The following is a 19,032-nucleotide window of genomic DNA, read 5'->3' on the forward strand; positions in this document are numbered from 1 at the left end:
TGTAGCTGAACTCTGTACAAGGAAACTTCTTCTAGCTGATCTCTCTACAGGGAGATTTGCTTGTAGCTGAACTTTCTACAGGTGATTTGTTTGCGGCTGAATTCTCTACATGATGGTTCCTTTGTAGCTGACCTCTCTACAAGGTATCTTCTTCTAGCTGATCTCTCTACAGGGCGATTCATTTGTAGCTGAACTCTCTACATGGTGGTTTCTTTGTAGCTGAACTCTACGAGGTGATTTCTTCTAGCTGAACTATCTCTTTCCGTAGTTGAACTCCCTACAAGGTAACTTCTTCTAGCTGATCTCTCTACAGGGTGAATTGTTTGTAGCTGAACTCTCTACAGGGTGATTTGTTTGTAGCTGATCTCTATACAGGTTACTTGTTTGATCTTTTGAATTCTGTTCAGGGTGACTGCTCTATTAGGATGACTGCTCTATTAGAGTATCTCGATCTCGCACTTGCTCCACCAAGTTGGATTTCGTGTTATAACTCCGTGGCTTTAAGTCTGATTCTTCTACACCATTGAAGAGCCTTTCTAACATGATTACTCCATCTGTACAGCGAATTTCAAAGCATTACCCCAAGCGGTTTATCTGGTAGGCGTGGCAAGTAGTCGTTTTTTATTAGCTAATCTCGATTGCGTAATTGTTACGCACTGTTGGTTTTATCGTTGTATCTTCCTGGTTTTTAGCTCGATTTCTTTCAAACCACAAAAGGTTTGAGGTTCAATAGTTAACCTATTCACCCACTGATTTTCAGCTTTTCCCCATACGCGGTTTACCCTGTAGGCGTGACAACATATTGGCGTTATTTTTTGTGAATAATCGCTCATAACTCTTTGCCTGTTTATGGTATTCCAGCTAAAATTGGTACCGAGATGAGCCTTTATACTCCCCTTCTGTGTGCGAAATTTCAAGGCAATCGGATATGACGTTCGCGTTTTATGGCGGTTTTTGTAAGTGTACGAAAAGAGGAAGAAAAATAAGAAGAAAAAACGAAGAAACTAAGCCAATTTTTGAAGTCGCATATCTCGGGAACGCCTGAAGCGATTTCGCTCAAATTTGGAATGTGGAGTACTGAAGTTGGAGGAAGGCTCCACAGCAAAAATCGTCTTGTTTCATCAAGGTAGCACAGAGCTATGGAGGTGCGAAAATTGCGTTTTCTTTCTTCCTGTCAATATACTCACGGGTGTTGCGTGCAGGCTTCTTGGGCCGCACGACACACTACCGTGTGTCTTGATACTCTATTTGTTATCATCATTCATTGTTCAACTATCCCTCTAGGGACCTGCAGGGAGGAAAAAAAATAGCCTATGGCACAGGAACCTGAACCTGAAAAGTGCTGGTCACTGTAAATCATTAATACAATAATACAATACAATAAAAACTATGCTCAATGAAAAAAATCCCAGACCAGGTGGTGACAGACAGCTTGTCAGGTGAACTTGTTATGAATGTTGTTACTGGCCATCAGTGTTGGTAGTAACGCGCTACTTATGTAACGCGTTACGTAATATTATTACTTTTGTGGTAACTAAGTAATATAACGAAATAAGCTATAAAAACAGGTAATATAACTCAAGTTACTTCACTTACAAATGTAACGCATTACCTAAGTAATATAGTTACTGTAACGAGTCTAATATTACGTAATATTATTACTACAAGTAACGAAGTTACTAATCTCGTTAGTTATCCTCTGAGTAACGCCTAGCCACAACGAAATAACGAAGCCTACTGAATGAAACTTATTCACCAGCTTCTTACTGATAACCAAGATTTGCGCATTGTCCAACAACGCAATCATGTCACGTGATAAGGTGGTAGTTTCACACGTGACAGCTTAAGGCTGTGGACACAAAGTAATATAATATGTAATATTTTTATAGTTACTTTATTTTATGGGTAATATGTAACTGTAACTAAATAGTTCAGTTGCAAGTAATATGTAATATGTAACTAGTTACTTTTACAAAGTAACTTGCCCAACACTGCTGGCCATTGAGTTTTAAGAAGTGAAGCCAGATACATTATAATAGCATTAATCAAAAGTGTTAATTGCAAGTTTATTGAAATGGTTGAACAAGCCACAAACTGTTTACCATAAGGCAACGACCCGTGTAGATTGAGAGTTGAAGTTATGAATAGAGTGATCCATAGGTGAATTCTTGGCTGGCCACTATGCACATTAGACAGGTGATTGTTTACTTTAGATCAAAATGTATACATCAGGGCCGGAGCCCAGAGATTTTGAGTGGTCGGGCCATTCCACATGGACTACAATGGAGGTCATAGTCATGCACACTACATTTTATTGATTTGAAATTTAAATCACATTATCTACTGTAATGTTTTTGTGTGTGCTAGCTACAGCATGTATTAACATGCTAAGCTAAGGAAGTCTGGGGACATGCTCCCTGGGAAAATTTTTGAAAATACATGTTCTGAAATGGCATCTGGAAGCTATTTTACATACATGGTCTCTTTGTGTTTTTTACACCAAGAATATATCCAGGTAGCTAATTTTGAGCTATACTGTATACCAATTAATTCAATTTAATATATAGCTAGTAGCTAATTTTACTTTCATGATACAAAGTGAGTTTAGTTCTTTTGAGATACAGAAGCAATTTTGATTGTAATTGTTAATACATATTAACATGCATTATCAATTAGCCTATTGTGCAATTCTATGCAGATGGTTCACTATAGAAAGTATTTTGAAGACAATTAAAATGGATATAATGGCTTAGATCAACCAGTGTAATAAGAGTATTGATATTGTATACCGAATACTCTATTAGCCCGGACTATCACCATGACTGTTCTATTAGAGTATAATGTGATGACTGCTCTATTAGAGTATCTCGATCTTTTTTGCAGATTCAAGTGGCTGAAAAGTGGTCCGGCATTGGCCCTGTACATGTGTATGGGAAAATGCTTGGAAATTGCAGCCTGCACACTGTATATACACATAATATCCTTCTGTATACAGGGCTGTATAGCTCTTCTGCTCATAGACAATAGTGTAATGTTTTTTTATGTACATGAAAAGATGCACTAAGGTGGGAATTATATAGAAATAGCACAAATAAGTTTAAACTACAAACAGAAATATACATGTAGAAGATCAGTGTACTTCTACTGTAGGCAGTCTGTGTGCAAGAGAACTGCATCATGTGTTACTGAGCTATTTTATAGTTGGAGTGCATGCAAGTTGGTTCCACTCCTGTTTAAGTTCTTGGCCCTCACCATATGTACGTATTATACATAGCATATGTATGTAATTTACCTCTCTAAATTGGTGTTTCTAACATAGCTGAGTGCTCTTAAACTAATACAGTAAATTATTAGGTAGCCAACTGTAGGGACCCACTGATTATGCTCATAGTTTTACCTATTATGCTATGCTGCACAGCTCAAAAATTTACCTATTATGCTTAAATTTATGCTCAATACTTATCCATTATGCTCAAATTATGCCCAATTATTTATGCCTTAGTTCTCATGCTCTGCTAAAGTTCTCATGCTCTGCTAATAATTTCCAGTTTATGGATAAATAATAAGTGGCTGAAGCACAAACTTAATTGTCAAAATGCATATCACAGAAAAGATTGATATACTCTAATAGAACAGTCAGTTATGTTCTATTAGAGTTACTGACTGTTCTATTAGAGTATATCGATCTTTCTGTGATAGCTATTTTGATAAACAAGAAGTCATACTATCACACAAATAGTCTACCTATTATGCTAGCATTATGTGAGTTACAGATTGGAGAACAGATAATGATCTGTGAATATCACACATTAGGTGTAGATTGTGCCCACATGCCCTTATAACTATTAGCCATTATTTAAATGGCCATGCAGTCAAGTGTGTACATATGTATGTACCTTTCCCCCATTGCAGTGGAAGTTGGTTTAATGCAGACAGTGCAGTGTAGTTGCCCTTATACCATCCACTGTCTTCAAGTAATGCAATTGTAAATTCACTCAATATCTGATAGTCCCTAAAAATGAATAGAATGTAATGTGAGATAGTACTGCTTAAGGAAACAAAAATGCTACTATTATTCATATCATTATTCAATGGACATGCACAAAAGACTCCACATTAAATTGAGAAATATTATGGTACTGTATGTATGTTTGTGACTGTCTTTATTTTTTACCATATACTGCCAACTGCAAACCAAACTGTTTGGCACTAGCATCACAAAAATATTTCAGCTTATACATGCATAGCAGGAACTTTGGGAAGGAAATTGGTGAATGAGTGGTGTATCACGAACCAAACTTGCAACTGTGCATCCAATACAAATCTGTATTAGTTAATAACAAATTTGCCAAAACTTGTTCTTGGCAATCTCCTGTAGCATCAAATTTGCCTAAAATTTACTCCTTTGTGTACAATGACTGTACTTCATGGACTTACTATGTCCTCCTTTGTGTCCTATTTATCTTTGTTGACAGTATTGATCTGTGGTACAGTAGCACTATGTGATGGTTTCCATACATTTGTAGCAGGAATCATCTGAGTTTTTTTCTGTTGTTACTGGATTGTAGAGGTCCTTCTCGTAGTGTTATTTCTTTGTAACGCTATGTATCATGCTGTACAGTAGCTTAAAACAAAGTGCAATGGCTACTTTCAGTAATTGATAATTGGGGTGTACATTCACATGAAAACAGTAAGCCAGGCACCATTCTTTCTTCTAATGCAATATGTGTGGGCTTACCAGACAAAAACAGTAAACAAACAAGTACAGGGAATAAATCTAAGAATTTTAAGTTTGATTATGTATCAAAAATAGAAGTAGTGAAACAAGAGAGGTTGCCTATACCTGAAGATATACTAGTGGACATTAAATACTCAGGTATAGACTGACTTAGGGATCACATGTCCACTAGTATATTTTCAGGAGTAGGTGACCTCCCTTGCTTCACTACTTTTTGAACATAATTTTTCCTTACACTTGTATCAGTTTAATGTATATGCCATAGCATGACACTTTTGATCTTCACTACAAGTGTGGTATATATACTGTACGTATTACATACTTAATTAACATATAATAATATGCCTCCAAGGATAGCTGTACTGATAGTTACATTGTACCTGGATAGGTAACCAGTCATCACCTCATTGTTGAGTGTCCTCTTATCCCAGTGAGAACTAACAATAATATGTACTCAATCACTCATAAAATAACATGGAATCTTGTGATGTACCTTGCTGTTCCAGAACCACCTTCATTTTCCAGTGCAACACCCTCCATATCTTCACAGGAGTAATATGATTTTGCAACCTCCAGAGTCTAAATCAGTACATCACATGTTTAAAAGAATTGTTCCTAATAATTTGAAGACAAACCTTTGGGCCAGTAAATATGCCGATGGATCCATATGGTCCAGTAACCGTCTTACTTGCGTTATACTTAATACCAGCGTCAGTAACAAAACTAATAAAAGTATATGTACATACACAGTTAGATGGCATTTGCAACGTACTATTCATATAATCGACTGGAGAATCCCAGTGCATGGATTATCTCATGCATGATTACAGAATAGATAACACCAGTTGAGCCAGCATAATCTACAAGGAACTGTGTATAGAAAAACAATGATAAGATGAACTTATCGATAATAGTATAGTCAAGCATACACATATTGTAGATGCTACCCTTTAGCAGTGGCAGAGTTAGACATGTAAAGTGGGTGGGATTCACCCTGAGGCAGTTAGTGTAGTGATACTGACAGATGAGGTACATATACCTATAGTCACTTCTCAGAATGTTTCACTGTTGAACTATACCATCTAAGCCTTTAAAAGAGCAAGTGAAGTTTTAAAAACAGCCATGTGAACCAAACATCTACACCCAATGTTTATTTTGAGAAGTTCTGATGTACCAAGATAAGGGAATAAATCTGTATGGCACTATGATAGCAGGTTCAAGCGATTTTGCAACAAACCATCTTGATATTATATGTCCTTTATAGTTTCTACTTAATATTTCAATGAACAAGTAATAGTGCCGTTCCAAAGAAAGGCGGGTTCCATGGAAATTTAGGACTCCCTGAATTTGCTACTATAACTATACTTGATTTGTTGCAGGAGTCACATTTTAGTGCAGAAATGCACAGCATTCAAATACATTCATTAAAAAATGTGCAGAGATTAGGGAATATGCTTTGCTGGTAACTATGTACTGAAGTAAAACTGCATTATTTTAAAGGCCTTGAAGCTATAGGTTACTGTTTAAGGTAACTTCAGTCTGTGTCTGATATGGAAACTGAGGCATATCTGAGTGGAACAATCAATCAAACATATTAACAACTATGCAAATTAACTAGTAACTTATCCACTTTTGCAAAATTAACTGTAACTACGTTACATGGGATAAAATAACAAGTAACTTTTAACTGGTGAAGTAACTACCCCAACTCTGAAAACCACTCCATTTGGTGAATAACTCCACTACATATTTACTTTACCCAATTAAAGTAGCACAGAGCTATATACACTTTATGTGCAAAAGGTTGGCCTGTTAACACACCAGTGTTGCACAACATCTTCTTTAGCCAAATGGCACACTATTATGTGCATTGTTCAATGTTTCTTTCAGGTTGTATATAATAATTTGAATATGTAAATTAACCACAGCTTGACTAGATTAGGACTTGACTACCCTGAACTACTGTAAATTTGCAGCACAGTTTGTACAGAATGGGTCAGGACTGTGTTTTGTATGTATGAGTAAACTTCCTGGATACAGTTTTTTCACTAATCAGGAAAAGTTCATTGTCAAAAATTTTTCGTCACTAGCTGTATCGACAAAAATTAAAACGACGAATTATTTTTAACTATACGAAAAATTGCGCATACTAAACGTGTAGTTATTCCGTCAAAAAAGTTTTGTCGATTATGTTAGTGATGAAAATATGTTGCGTCAAAATTTTAATAGACAAAAATTTTCTACGCCTGAATTTTCCTGATTTATGATATATACTGTAGCTGTTCTACCCAATGTGAAAGGTACTTACTATGCCTTCAGTGACTTCCTACATCTGCATTTTTTACTACAAGCAAAGCCTACATTTTCAGCAGCCTATAAGCAAACTACTGAATACATTTACGTACAACTTCTTGTTCACATTGATGTCGACAAATAGAAAGTTACCACCACACATAAACACCAAAGCAATTCTACCAAACATCAACTAGGGAACAGCAGAATATTACACAACATCTACATTAACAAGAAAATATGCTACTACACAATGCAATACAATACTTCATCCACTACTGTGTTAACAAAAAATGTACTGTTGCATCATGATGTAATACAATATTTCATGTTGTTAAACCAATACTTTGCTTACAGTATTAAATTTTGGATATGCATGTACATTAAAGTTGTACACTGCAATGAATTTGAAATCGAAACAGAATAACATTGCATCAGTAGGCATACTCTAATAGCTAACCTCGCCATCTATAATAACAGTGTCATATAATAATATTAATTTACCGAAGGACACATATTGATGCATCCCACCACAGGTCTGTTGTTATCACTGCTGTCCAGCACACAGTAAGAGGCATGAGCCAAAGCACCAAATAAACATGACCCTACAACAAAATACAGTAAGCAAGTGTGTACATGTGTGTTATACTCCTATAAGCAAGTGTGCACATGCGGTGTGTTATACTTCAAAACCTAAAGTACACATACATCATAGCACAATAATTTTACAGTTGTTATTGATGTCTATTAACATGATTCATTAGGTAAAAAATAACATGCTTCTGCTATGAAATAATGAATGACTAGACACAATGATGACAGTATGTGGGTGATTTTATATTATCACACAACTACCCATATCTCTATGAATACTATAAAAGATATACTTTTATAAACTTACAAGTACTAGATGATGCTGATACAAATAGCAAATAGTCAGCATTAGGAAGTCCAACTCCATTTGGACCTTGAGTAGTACATGATGAACTTGAATAATATGAAGTACACACTTCTCTAACACCAATGTATGATAAGGGAATTGTCCCAAAGTCTCCACAGTCATAACTACTCTGAGATGGTAAAGGTGATCTACATTTACCCTTATTGACTCCAGATGTGTATTCAGTGCACATTGGTGGTATGCGAAGATTACCCTGTACTGGATGAACCATTAAAATACTTTCTAGCGTCTTAATACTGCGAGATAGTATACTATCTGGTCCTTGTAAATATGGAATAGCTGAAGAAGCAACACTGACTAATTCAGGGTGTATTCTGATGTTAGCATAGGTTGGTGAAATCTGTCTCTTTTTTGCTTCTATAAACAGATTCTGACTGGCAAGGTCAACTATGTAAGGGTTTTTCTCTGCAATCTACAAAGAAAATAAATTACAATAAAGAACAAAACGTGTATTGGCTATTAATAGTAACCTGGCATTTAAAGGAAGCACAGCTGTACATCTACTACATCTATTGTCTCAGATAACTGTTAGTATTGTAGTATTGTCAATGAATATTACTGTTTGTAGTTGTGTACAATTCAGCATTCAATGTGTACGATCACTATAGCTATTTGGTGTAAAGAGTATTGTTCTGTTATAATTCTTCCTGTGAGCCTAATTAAGTTTATATATTACTACTACTACCTAAACCTAGTGTATATAAAGCTGAAAGGTGTCTGTCCGTCTGTCAATCTTTGTCAGATTGCTAACTTGGTAGCCAACATGCATATCAACATGGCACAATATGCAAAATTAAGCGCACATCATATATTTGGCAACTCCATGATTTTTTGTTGCTATGTGGTTTTGTACATTCTCTACAGTGCATTGAAGGCGTTTATGTAGAGGAAATTTCTAGTCAAAACCACAAAGAATCAGTCCCTAAAAACTGTCAACCCAAAGTCCTGAGTCTGTGTTGGTTTTAAATTCTATTTGCCTTTTGGAATTGCCTGCCCTATTATGCTTACTTTTGTGCTTTTCCTCTTCCAGCCATGCATTGAAAACAACCATAAAAAGTTACAACTGTTGAATAAATTACAAAAACACTTTGTTCCTAACAAAATGTATTATTCAAACTTGAATGAATGCTGGCAACTCAACTTATGAATCAAAACTCCCACAGTAATCATCACAGTAGTTGTATTCTTCACTTCAAAGTAATTTAGGCCTCTTCCTATCATTCCAGAAATTATCTATTGCATTAGCATTATACTAGAATTCTGCTTGATGCTAGTTTTGCCTACCCTATTATGCCAAAAATTATATACTTTCCCAACTTAAACTTTTTTGCTTATACAGTAGTACGTTCATAGTATTCAGGTGGTTCACAGCCTATGGGACGCTTGGGAAGTTTAGAGCACATTTATTTGACAGGTATAGGGCAGGCATGAATAGGCCAATAGGAACCATTTTCGTTTGCCTGTGTGTTTGTCCCATATAATTCTTCTTGATGCTAATTACTTGCCTACATAACAGGGGCGGATCTGGGAGCTGGCAAGGGGAGGGGCACAAACAGGAGTGGTTCAGGGGAGAGCAATGCAGATTCTCTCGTCCAGTGGTGCATTTTTGAAATAGCAAATAATCACCTCTTAGTATTATAGTGAGTCACTGTTGATTTTTGCCATTTTGGTCTTTTCAGATGGTTACATAGTCTTAAAAATTGTTTTAAAAGCTCTGAATACCTTAAACAACAGCAATGCGATAATTATTTTTAAAGATGCTTAGTATGCATGAAAGGGGTAGGTTAGAATTTCACAGTTAGTTTGATTTTAGTTTGCTTTGATTTCAGGTGAATTAGTAATAACTGCTAGTAAAATGTACATATTTTCATGAGTTTTTTGGCCTGACATAAAGCTTAGTAGCTATTTTAATCAGAAGTACATATGGCTGGCTCCTCCACAAGGTAAGAGGAGGTGGGGGGGAGGGGGGGCATTTTCCCCAAATGCCCCATCCTGGATCCGCCATTGCATAATAACAATAATAGCCAGCATGTGCTGTGTTATAATTTTGTCCTAGCCATTATTTGCCATGCAGTATAACTATTGCAAATAAAGTTGGTCTTCAATACATACTTATGTACTAATTAATTTTCTTTTAGTTTCAGAAACTGAAGCCATGCATGTTAGTGTGCCTGCATGATAGGATACTGCAGGTACTGCTAGCACTAGTTTGTACATGTGTTGATAATCACTAGCTTATACAGAGTTCTGCTGTATAGTTAACATTAAAATCTCATTTCACTGTACTTGCAAGATATTAGGCTCGTGTGGTGCTGATGGATTTCCAATGCATTATTTACGCTATTGTGGGATCTAAAATTGTCCTGCTTGTAGGGCAGGCACTGTACCAATGGTACGGTACCGCTCAGTTGTAATGTCGTCTCGTGGCAGTGCGAGCTATTGAGAAACTTGCTAATTTAAGGACGTGGCACCTGTATCACTCATGAGTACTCATCCCGTTTCAGATGGGATGAATACTCACTAACAAAGTAGGTGCCACGCCCTTTAATTAGTGAGTTTTTAAATTGTTTGCACTCTCTCAAGATGACATTACATTTGAGCAGTGCATATACGTAGTTTATACATTGTAGCTTGAATTTACAGAGAAATGGCAGTACTTACATAAATCATCAAGCAGTGTGACTTTATACATGCATACCTGAATTGTAACTCAATCATTACTACTGTATACAATATTGCCAACCTGTGCATACAGTTAATGGAAACCCATTGTCACAGTAGAGGAATGAGAAGTTGTTAACTGAATGAATGTGTTGTGTAAAATATTAATATTTCAGTAATGTAGAAGTTATGATGTAACACTAAGCTTGATGAGCTAATCACTTGCTGATGCAGCATTTCCCAAAACTTGGGTGGTGCTAATGAATCTGCCACCTGCTGTGCTTGCCATACACCAGGTCATGAACTTTAGGAAGCCCAGAGCAGAATATGAAAGTGGGGTTCTATACATCATGGGAGCAAACATATTGCAAGCTGGCCAGAATCCAGGGCAAATTATCCAGGATACCCCCGGGATCTGTAATACAAGCTTGCATATAGTTCTGAATTTACAGTGCTGCTCCCAAGAGAATCATGGTAGCTAGCTATCTACTGGTCCAGTTTTAATATTTGGGTCACTTTTCTGAAAGCATGAGTTGGAAGAATATGATGATAGGGTTTGCAGTGTGGAACTTGGATCTTGTTTTTGTTTTGTATTTGTTTTTCCTATGTTGGTGGCCTAATAGGGACACTTGGGAGGCAACTACTCTCCAAGAAGCACAGCATGCTAAAACTTTATCCTTGATGTGATGTTGTACAAGCAAAAAAGTAAAAGTATTCACTAAAAAACAAAACAATAGAATTATTATTTTAAAATCTGCCACCGGCACAACTTGAACCCGTGACTTAACTCAGTAGCTACCAGCTGAACCTTACTTTTATCTGTGGTTTGCACCATGGCCTTACTTTGCAACTTGGCTATATGGAGCAGTAGGACTGTTACTGTAGCTTGTGGAGTGCTCCTCTAGCTACCTCTGCTAAGCTGTGCTTACTAGCAGAGGTTCATTTTGACTGCTCTGCCTAGTTTAAAACACTAAAAATAGCTACATTTGGCTAGCACCTATGCCATTGTGTGCTATGGGTGGTAGCAAGGGCTCTATCAGTTATCTTAGTCCAGCACAAAACTGTTCACTTTTTGATAAAAGCACTAAATTTCTTATAGCATTTTTAGCATGCGTACGTAGTGATTTTAGAAGTAGCAGCATATAAAAGTCCTAAAAAAACTATTTGTTTACATAGAAAATTGCAACATGGTGGCCCATTAAAATGCCACATAGCTGAAACAAATTGTTTTCTCAGCCTGGCAGTAAACAAAATGACTGAAAGTGCTATGTTCAAGGGGTTTTGTTGAAGTTTTTTTGTAGTATCATATACAGTACAATGATCATCCTGATGTGCATCGTTTATATATGAAAGTGCATGCATAACAAAATTTCTTGAATGATGAAGTTTTAATTGGTTACAGGTGTACATAAAATTATTGAAATTCCTCTGTATATGCATAAATCAAGCAATTATCTTTATAATATTGCTATTTTGTATTGTAGAGATTATAACTTGCTGTTTGGTACATACTCTGATATTCCAATGATTTTAGGCCAGGTAAACTTGATTGCTTGTTTCTTATCCACAAAAATTCCGATTTCCATGTGGGCGGGAGATCAGTTTTCATTATTCATTATTACAGGAAAATACTCCAAATCAAGCTGTTTGTCACTATAAAGGTTAGCTAAAGCCTTTTAAGAACTAGCTAATGTAGCACTTACATTTTACCACCATTTCTGAGGCGCAAGTGACATTTGCTGTGCTATAAAATGATAATCAACTTTTGTAGCATCAAAATAAGTGGCACATGATTGATAACGACAATAATGAAATTAGAGGTGGTAGGGTAAAAGGGGATGTGGGCGGGGATGAGAAACAATTAATTAAGTTTGCCTGGCCTTATGTCCACCTGTAACCAATTAAAAATCGTCATTCAATAACTTTTAGAAATTATACTGACACATCAGAACGATCCTTGTACACAATCTGAACTGTGTACATTGAAAATGCAAAACTTAATAAAACCCCTTGAAAATAGCATTTTCAGTCATTTTGTTTACTGCCAGGGTGAGAATTTGTTGCAAGTAGCATTTTAATGGGCTATCACGTTACAGCTGCTGCAGGCTTTGTAATAGCATAGATTGTAGAGGGGGGGGATAGAAAACTAATTTTTACGCGCCCACTCCACACCTACAGTTCCATTTACACCTTTTGTAAACTCTCTTATAAAAGTTAGTAGAGAAAAGTTGTTTATACTGCGGGGTGTATAATAGCACAAAGCGACTTCGTATCTCGAAACAGAGCCGTCTAATCATTGTTATCGAGGAGTATTGCATGTGTAAGCCGTGCCACAAATTCGCACTTCAAAGGGCATAAATCGTTTTGAAGTTGAACGCTTTCACTCATAACGACTAGAGGACTTTATCATCGATGTTTAATACGTTTTGGGGTGTATGGCATTTATTAGTGAAAGGTAAAATCTGTCAAGAATCATCCAATTCCACTCCTGTCGCTTGTAAGGTGTGCCACAAGCTCGTGGGTTGCTGCAGAGGAGTGCGCACGGGAATAAAACTCGACCAGGCAATGGATAGTTGATGGAACACCTAGATACACGAGTAAGCATTACCAGAGAGTACTATAAACCATTTCGTGGTACTAGTTTGTGATAAATAATCGCGTAAGGCTGATTGTCACAACAAATTTTAATAAATCACGTGATAATTTTCTATCCCCTCTCTCGAGAACCTATGGTAATAGTCTAGCTATGCCTTCCCTTCTAAAAACACTTAGTACACGTGCTACAAATCCCACAAGAAATTTGGTGATTAATTTTAAAAGTGAACGATCATCTTAGAGGGTCTTAGGTACAACGTGCTGAGCGAGGTGATGAGCGGTCAGACTCACGCATCACTACTAACTACGTAGCTACATATTGTACATACAATACCTCATCGTGTACACACGGTGGCATCTTGTCAATTCTCCGTTCTTTAGTAGGTCCCTCATGATCAGCCGAGTCGTGATGAAGTCGTTGATGCTCTCCGCTCACCCACTCACTAGTTAAAACCAACGCCAACAAACAAAAGGAGAGAGCAGACCACATAGCTAGCTGCATCGCGTACTCGCAGCAGATCAGGGTGTCAGATTTCGCAGCAACTATAAAAGCACCAACTTATGTGTGGGGGCGGAAAATAGCCGACATACTAGTAAACGAAAGTATCCTTAAATATCCGTTATACATCCTGGTGGACAAAGCTACTTATTTATTGTTACTGGGCAGACGGCAATTGCCGATGCGCCCAGGGGGCGATCAACACCCCAAAGAAATCACACATACACATAAGATATACAGCAAACAATTAGATAGACAATAAGTAATTAGTAAATGTATCTATGTTTTCTGATTCTATGACAGATACTACTGATCGTTAATCATAGCACGTAGAATCGCTCTGAACGTTGTGCTGTAATGATTGAACTATCGCACAGATAGCTAGAGAAGCTAACCAATCAGTGTGCTAGTAAGTTAGCATTTTCACCTACATCCTATACCAGGGCCGGTGGAAGCACTACGGCCACTGCCGTAGCAGATTTTCACAGCCCAAGCCGGTCATGTGAGCTCATGCCTAGCTAAGCTAATCTCGAAGCTAATATACTACTAAGAGAGTAGCTATACACTAATAAGGTAGCTCTGTATAGTAGTTACGTCGTCAGATAAGATATACACTAATTTATATCTGTTTCTAGACAGACACTAACCATTCTAACCTTTAATACAGTAAAAGGATGAGCAGCCCACTTCACGTTAACACTCGTCTGATGATCGAAGCACGTGCATGATGACCAGTGCGGTGGACGTTCTTCCAGCTCTGCTGAGAGGTAGGTTGTAATTGTATAAACGAAATTAGACTTACAACATATAGAAAGGTAGTGTGACAGCTAGGGAAGTTACAAAAGTCAGTGTATGTATGTATGAAGCAATATCCACAATCTCTGAATCATTACCTGGCTTGTTGCCTGACCAACCACTAAGCTTCCACCGGCCCTGTATACAGTACTTCATATTACTCAAGTGCACAGTACCTAAAGTACACAGTAGCCATTGACATTGATGGCACTGAATTAGTATTTGTGAGTCATAAATACAAGTCAGAGCCTTCTTTGCAGGTCTAATTTGTCACTATCATAATTGTAGCTATTTAGCTAGTACACAAAATAAAATCCTACTGACTACACCGTAGCACTCACAGAATAAGTACTTTTTTGTTTTTATCTGTGTTAGACACTGCGGGAGGGCAAGCACTGGAGACAAAGTCTGTATAAGGTGCTTACCACAAGCCTTTGTGTGTGCATACAATATGCAATACACTTTTCCATTATTGAGTCATGAGTACAGTATTTATGTATACTATTGTACCAAGAGTCCTCTCTGTTATGGAACCTTGATTGTAGCTATGTATATCTAGCTACAGATGGATTCTCAAAACCTGATCGTTGTCCATAATGTCAAATGATTTCATACCACATAAGAGCTGTATCAGTAACGAAAAACACAGGAAGACATCTGATTCATAAGACCTATATAGACATAATAATAATTTATTATGTATTTGACAGCTGAAATGGTTTAAAGTGCTTTTTACCTACAAACTGTAACAGTGCCAGTATGAATGATAAACAGCACATGCTGAGAAGATATTAAACCAACTGTACATGTGGTTACACACACCAATATACACATTTTTAATGTTTCACCAATTAGCTAGGTAGCTACTGAATGGTGAGCATACGTAGAAGAGAGGAAGAGTGTATTCATGTCACACTTGTGACCCATGGTATAGTCTTCTCAGCAGATGCATACTTATTCATGTAAAAATATCTATCAAGTGTTTCTCATGTGGGATTCTTTGGTGAACAATATCCTGTGTCTTTCCCCATATGGTATGTAACAATTATGTTAGACAATACTCCTACCGCTACAGGGAATTACCAAAACACATGACACTTAATCTGCTATGTGTGGTCACTTACAAAGCTATAGCAGCATATTTGTGACCCTATTTTGGAAAACCATACATTTGGGCACATAGTCCAATTTTCTTTTTTATAGCTACAATGAAGCACTGAGTGGTTATCTACCTTGTGTGAAACTTTTGTGTTGATACATTGAAGCATTCCAAAGATATAGCTAATTTACTATCTATACACCTGATCATTATACACTTCTATAAACTGATAATGAAAAGTTAGTTTGTTATATATTATAATACATAACAAACTAACTTTTCACTATCAGTGATTTGTCATCAATTTGTCACACCTGATCACTATACACTTCTATAAACTGATAGTGAAAAGTTAGTTTGTTATGTACTTTTCACTATCAGTTTATAGAAGTGTATAGTGATCAGGTGTGACAAATTGATGACAAATCACTTTGTTGACAAAGATCTCCTTTCTCACAATCTAAAATGGACGAAAAGAGATCCTTGAGAGTTTAATCATGTGTTCCTTGTGCTTTTCCTCAATTAAATCACTTATATTATTGTCTAAAGACAAGAAAATGTTTGGTTTTGGGAATGAACAAATTACCCAATTGTATTGCTGTCCCACACATTGTGAAACTACTACATGGCCTGATATAATTGAGTATATCTCCTAGAATAAAGAAGCTATGGCCTATGGGTGTGAAATTTCACAGCAAGAAGGCTTAATAGTTGCTTTATCAGAATATGCAAAAAGGTCAATTTTAAAAAAAAACGCTGAAATTTTCAATTGAGCATTCCCACAAGTTTTGCATGTGCCCAAATGTATGGTTTTCCAAAATAGGGTCACAATTATGTATCTATTAGCCATGCACTATACATGCATATGATTAACAGATAATAGAGTATTGAGGCACAAGTACAATGAGTGAATGTACACACATACAGTACCTCTTGCAAGTGTAAAGGTAGGCTGTTATTTGTATACTTAACTGATGTCGAAATGATACTTAAAGCAATAATTTTCACTGCTCATCCTACTGCAGTTATTTTACACTGCATGTTAACAACATGATTGACAAACCTGGATGACTCTGCTGTATACTGTATATAATATACTTAAATAGAGTATGTAAGGGGCTAGTACAATCTGATGGTTACGGTCAGGCTTTAAGTGTATACACAGTCCATGCATGTATTTGTGTGCTTTTGCATTACCAACATAACAGAGAATTAGTGTACTTGTGGTGTTTCAAGTTGGGTCATTATTCCTACTGTATATGATCATTCCTGTTTAACAAAATACATTCATAAGAACACAAACATAAATTAGTATTAAATTTTGTTGTGTTATATACACAGTACAAACATAGCAATACACAAAGTTATTATATAGAGTGAGTAAATACACACACACACACACACACACACACACACACACACACACACACACACACACACACACACACACACACACACACACACACACACACACACACACACACACACACACACACAAAGCATGTACACTTCTATTGTATCATTTTGTTATTGAACTGCCACTTGTTTTTGAATACAGTACCATGTCACAATGTTGTTGTTTTTTCTCAAAGCATGTAAACATTTCTCATGTATGCACAAATTGCAGGATTGCTGAACATTTGCTTATCTATACATTTGATTTAATTTATACACATGTACTGTACAGTATATATAATATATATTTAACCCCCAGGAAATTTGCTACAGCGGTTCTTCCTTGCTCAGAGCAACACAATACATACATATAAAATTACAATACAATATAATTATACACAAATTCCTTATAAATGTTCATAATACCCCTACATGATTGGTCACAATGATATTGCAGGATGTGAATTAATTTTTATTTTCTTACTAGATATTCCCCTTGTACTTGAAACAGTTAAAGTGCAGACAACTTCTTATGAATATAATATTGATGAAATTTGACTGGCTAGGATATGCAAACTTCACAGATCAAAGTGAATTTTGCTAAACTGAATATACATACAGAACCTTTGCTTTGTGCTGAAATTCAGAATCATTTATTGTATACAACAATGTACTTAATAATTATGTTGATGCAGTCTCACCAAATTATAGAGCAATAAAATTTAGCAAATAGCTATACTTGTTGTAAGTACAGTGAAACCTGAATTTCCTGACCTCAATAGCAGGATGGCTGGCTTCACTGTATGTAGCTGTCAGACCTTCAGTGCTGGTCACTGTAAAGCACTAATAATAAATACTTTAGGTTTAAGGAAGAAAATCCATCCCTCCTGGAGGAAGACTGAGTGTGGCCCGGACTAGACATTGGGTGACCTGCAGTTCGAATCCTGGGGTTGGAGGGATTTTTTTTTCTTTACTTTGGCCCCTTTTCTGTTACACCTTATCAGTCAGTAAGTCAAGTCACTAGGTCTAAGTCCTTGAAATTAGGTTAGGTAATCCTAAGGCTGCAGCACATGTTGCTGTCAGACCTTCAGTGCTGGTCACTGTAAAACGCTAATAATAATAATAATGACTACAATATGTTACATATTGTACATGAACATATACAGCAAAAGCTTTGGGTGGCATTATGGCAACTGAGTATATAGCAGCATGTGCAAGCTTTCAGTTGCACTATTGTGCTTAAAGGTACTTTACATCATTAACTTTCCCTACAATTACCTACCAGACACCAAGTAACCAAACATGTGTCAAATAAGACAATGTGACTACACACAATAGTTACACCATAATACACAGAACACACACACTACTACCACATTCTACAATGTAGAAGTTGTATAGTTTCTCCATTACATAACTTATTCTGATAAGTGAATATTCTCAATAACACCTTGATGTATTTCTGCATTTTGAAATATATTAAGTGATACAGTTGCTAGGTAACTGTTGCAGAAGTAAATGCCATTATGATGCCATAACAATGGTTGCTAAGTGTGATTAGGTTTTACAGTAGTTATTTTTGAAATTTCTGTAGCTTAGTAACAGTAGTCAGATTAATTTGTTATACTGTAAGATGACTGGCTGAGGTGCTCAGAATTAATCAGGTGTGGGATTAACTGTTCTCTCATTGTAAACAAAAAAACAGACAAAAAAATAATATAGTGCTCTGCTTCATCCCACACCTTCCTGGAAACACTATTGATCCCATATACCACTTCCAGCCATTCTATTATATGAATATAATGTATTTACAAACATGAATAATATTACTGTAACTAAATGACACATTAACTAAAATGACCATTGGATTACACTGAATCTATATAATTATAACAGTGTGCACATTGAAGTGTGCAGTACAATGTTAACAGAGTGAGAGCATATTAATTGATGACATTAATATCCATAGACCCTCTCAACTGGGTGATTGTTTTAAT

General features: G+C 36.4%; 1 protein-coding gene and 1 long non-coding RNA gene across 4 annotated transcripts in view; one reads left to right on the forward strand and one right to left on the reverse strand.

Annotated features, from left to right (window-relative positions):
* The window catches only part of LOC136265857 (uncharacterized), a 425,715-nt gene extending 411,908 nt beyond the window's left edge, over window positions 1-13,807 (reverse strand). For all 3 annotated transcript variants that reach the window (XM_066060794.1, XM_066060798.1, XM_066060806.1), the window contains exons 1-8: window positions 13,582-13,807; window positions 7,932-8,403; window positions 7,535-7,635; window positions 5,511-5,608; window positions 5,374-5,461; window positions 5,232-5,317; window positions 5,119-5,175; window positions 3,897-4,012 (exon numbers count right to left, since the gene is read on the reverse strand). In XM_066060794.1, coding sequence (XP_065916866.1) covers window positions 3,897-4,012; window positions 5,119-5,175; window positions 5,232-5,317; window positions 5,374-5,461; window positions 5,511-5,608; window positions 7,535-7,635; window positions 7,932-8,403; window positions 13,582-13,749 — 1,186 coding nt within the window. In that variant the 5' untranslated portion in view covers window positions 13,750-13,807. The remainder of the gene's footprint in view (window positions 1-3,896; window positions 4,013-5,118; window positions 5,176-5,231; window positions 5,318-5,373; window positions 5,462-5,510; window positions 5,609-7,534; window positions 7,636-7,931; window positions 8,404-13,581) is intronic.
* Window positions 13,808-14,052: 245 nt separating this feature from the next.
* On the forward strand, window positions 14,053-17,740 carry LOC136265894 (uncharacterized). The gene is made up of 3 exons (XR_010705793.1): window positions 14,053-14,155; window positions 14,414-14,513; window positions 17,523-17,740. It is a non-coding gene; the product is annotated as an uncharacterized lncRNA (long non-coding RNA).
* Window positions 17,741-19,032: the final 1,292 nt, after the last annotated feature.

The sequence above is a fragment of the Dysidea avara genome, chromosome 1 (genome assembly GCF_963678975.1).
Source record: "Dysidea avara chromosome 1, odDysAvar1.4, whole genome shotgun sequence".
NCBI classification, from domain to species: domain Eukaryota; kingdom Metazoa; phylum Porifera; class Demospongiae; order Dictyoceratida; family Dysideidae; genus Dysidea; species Dysidea avara.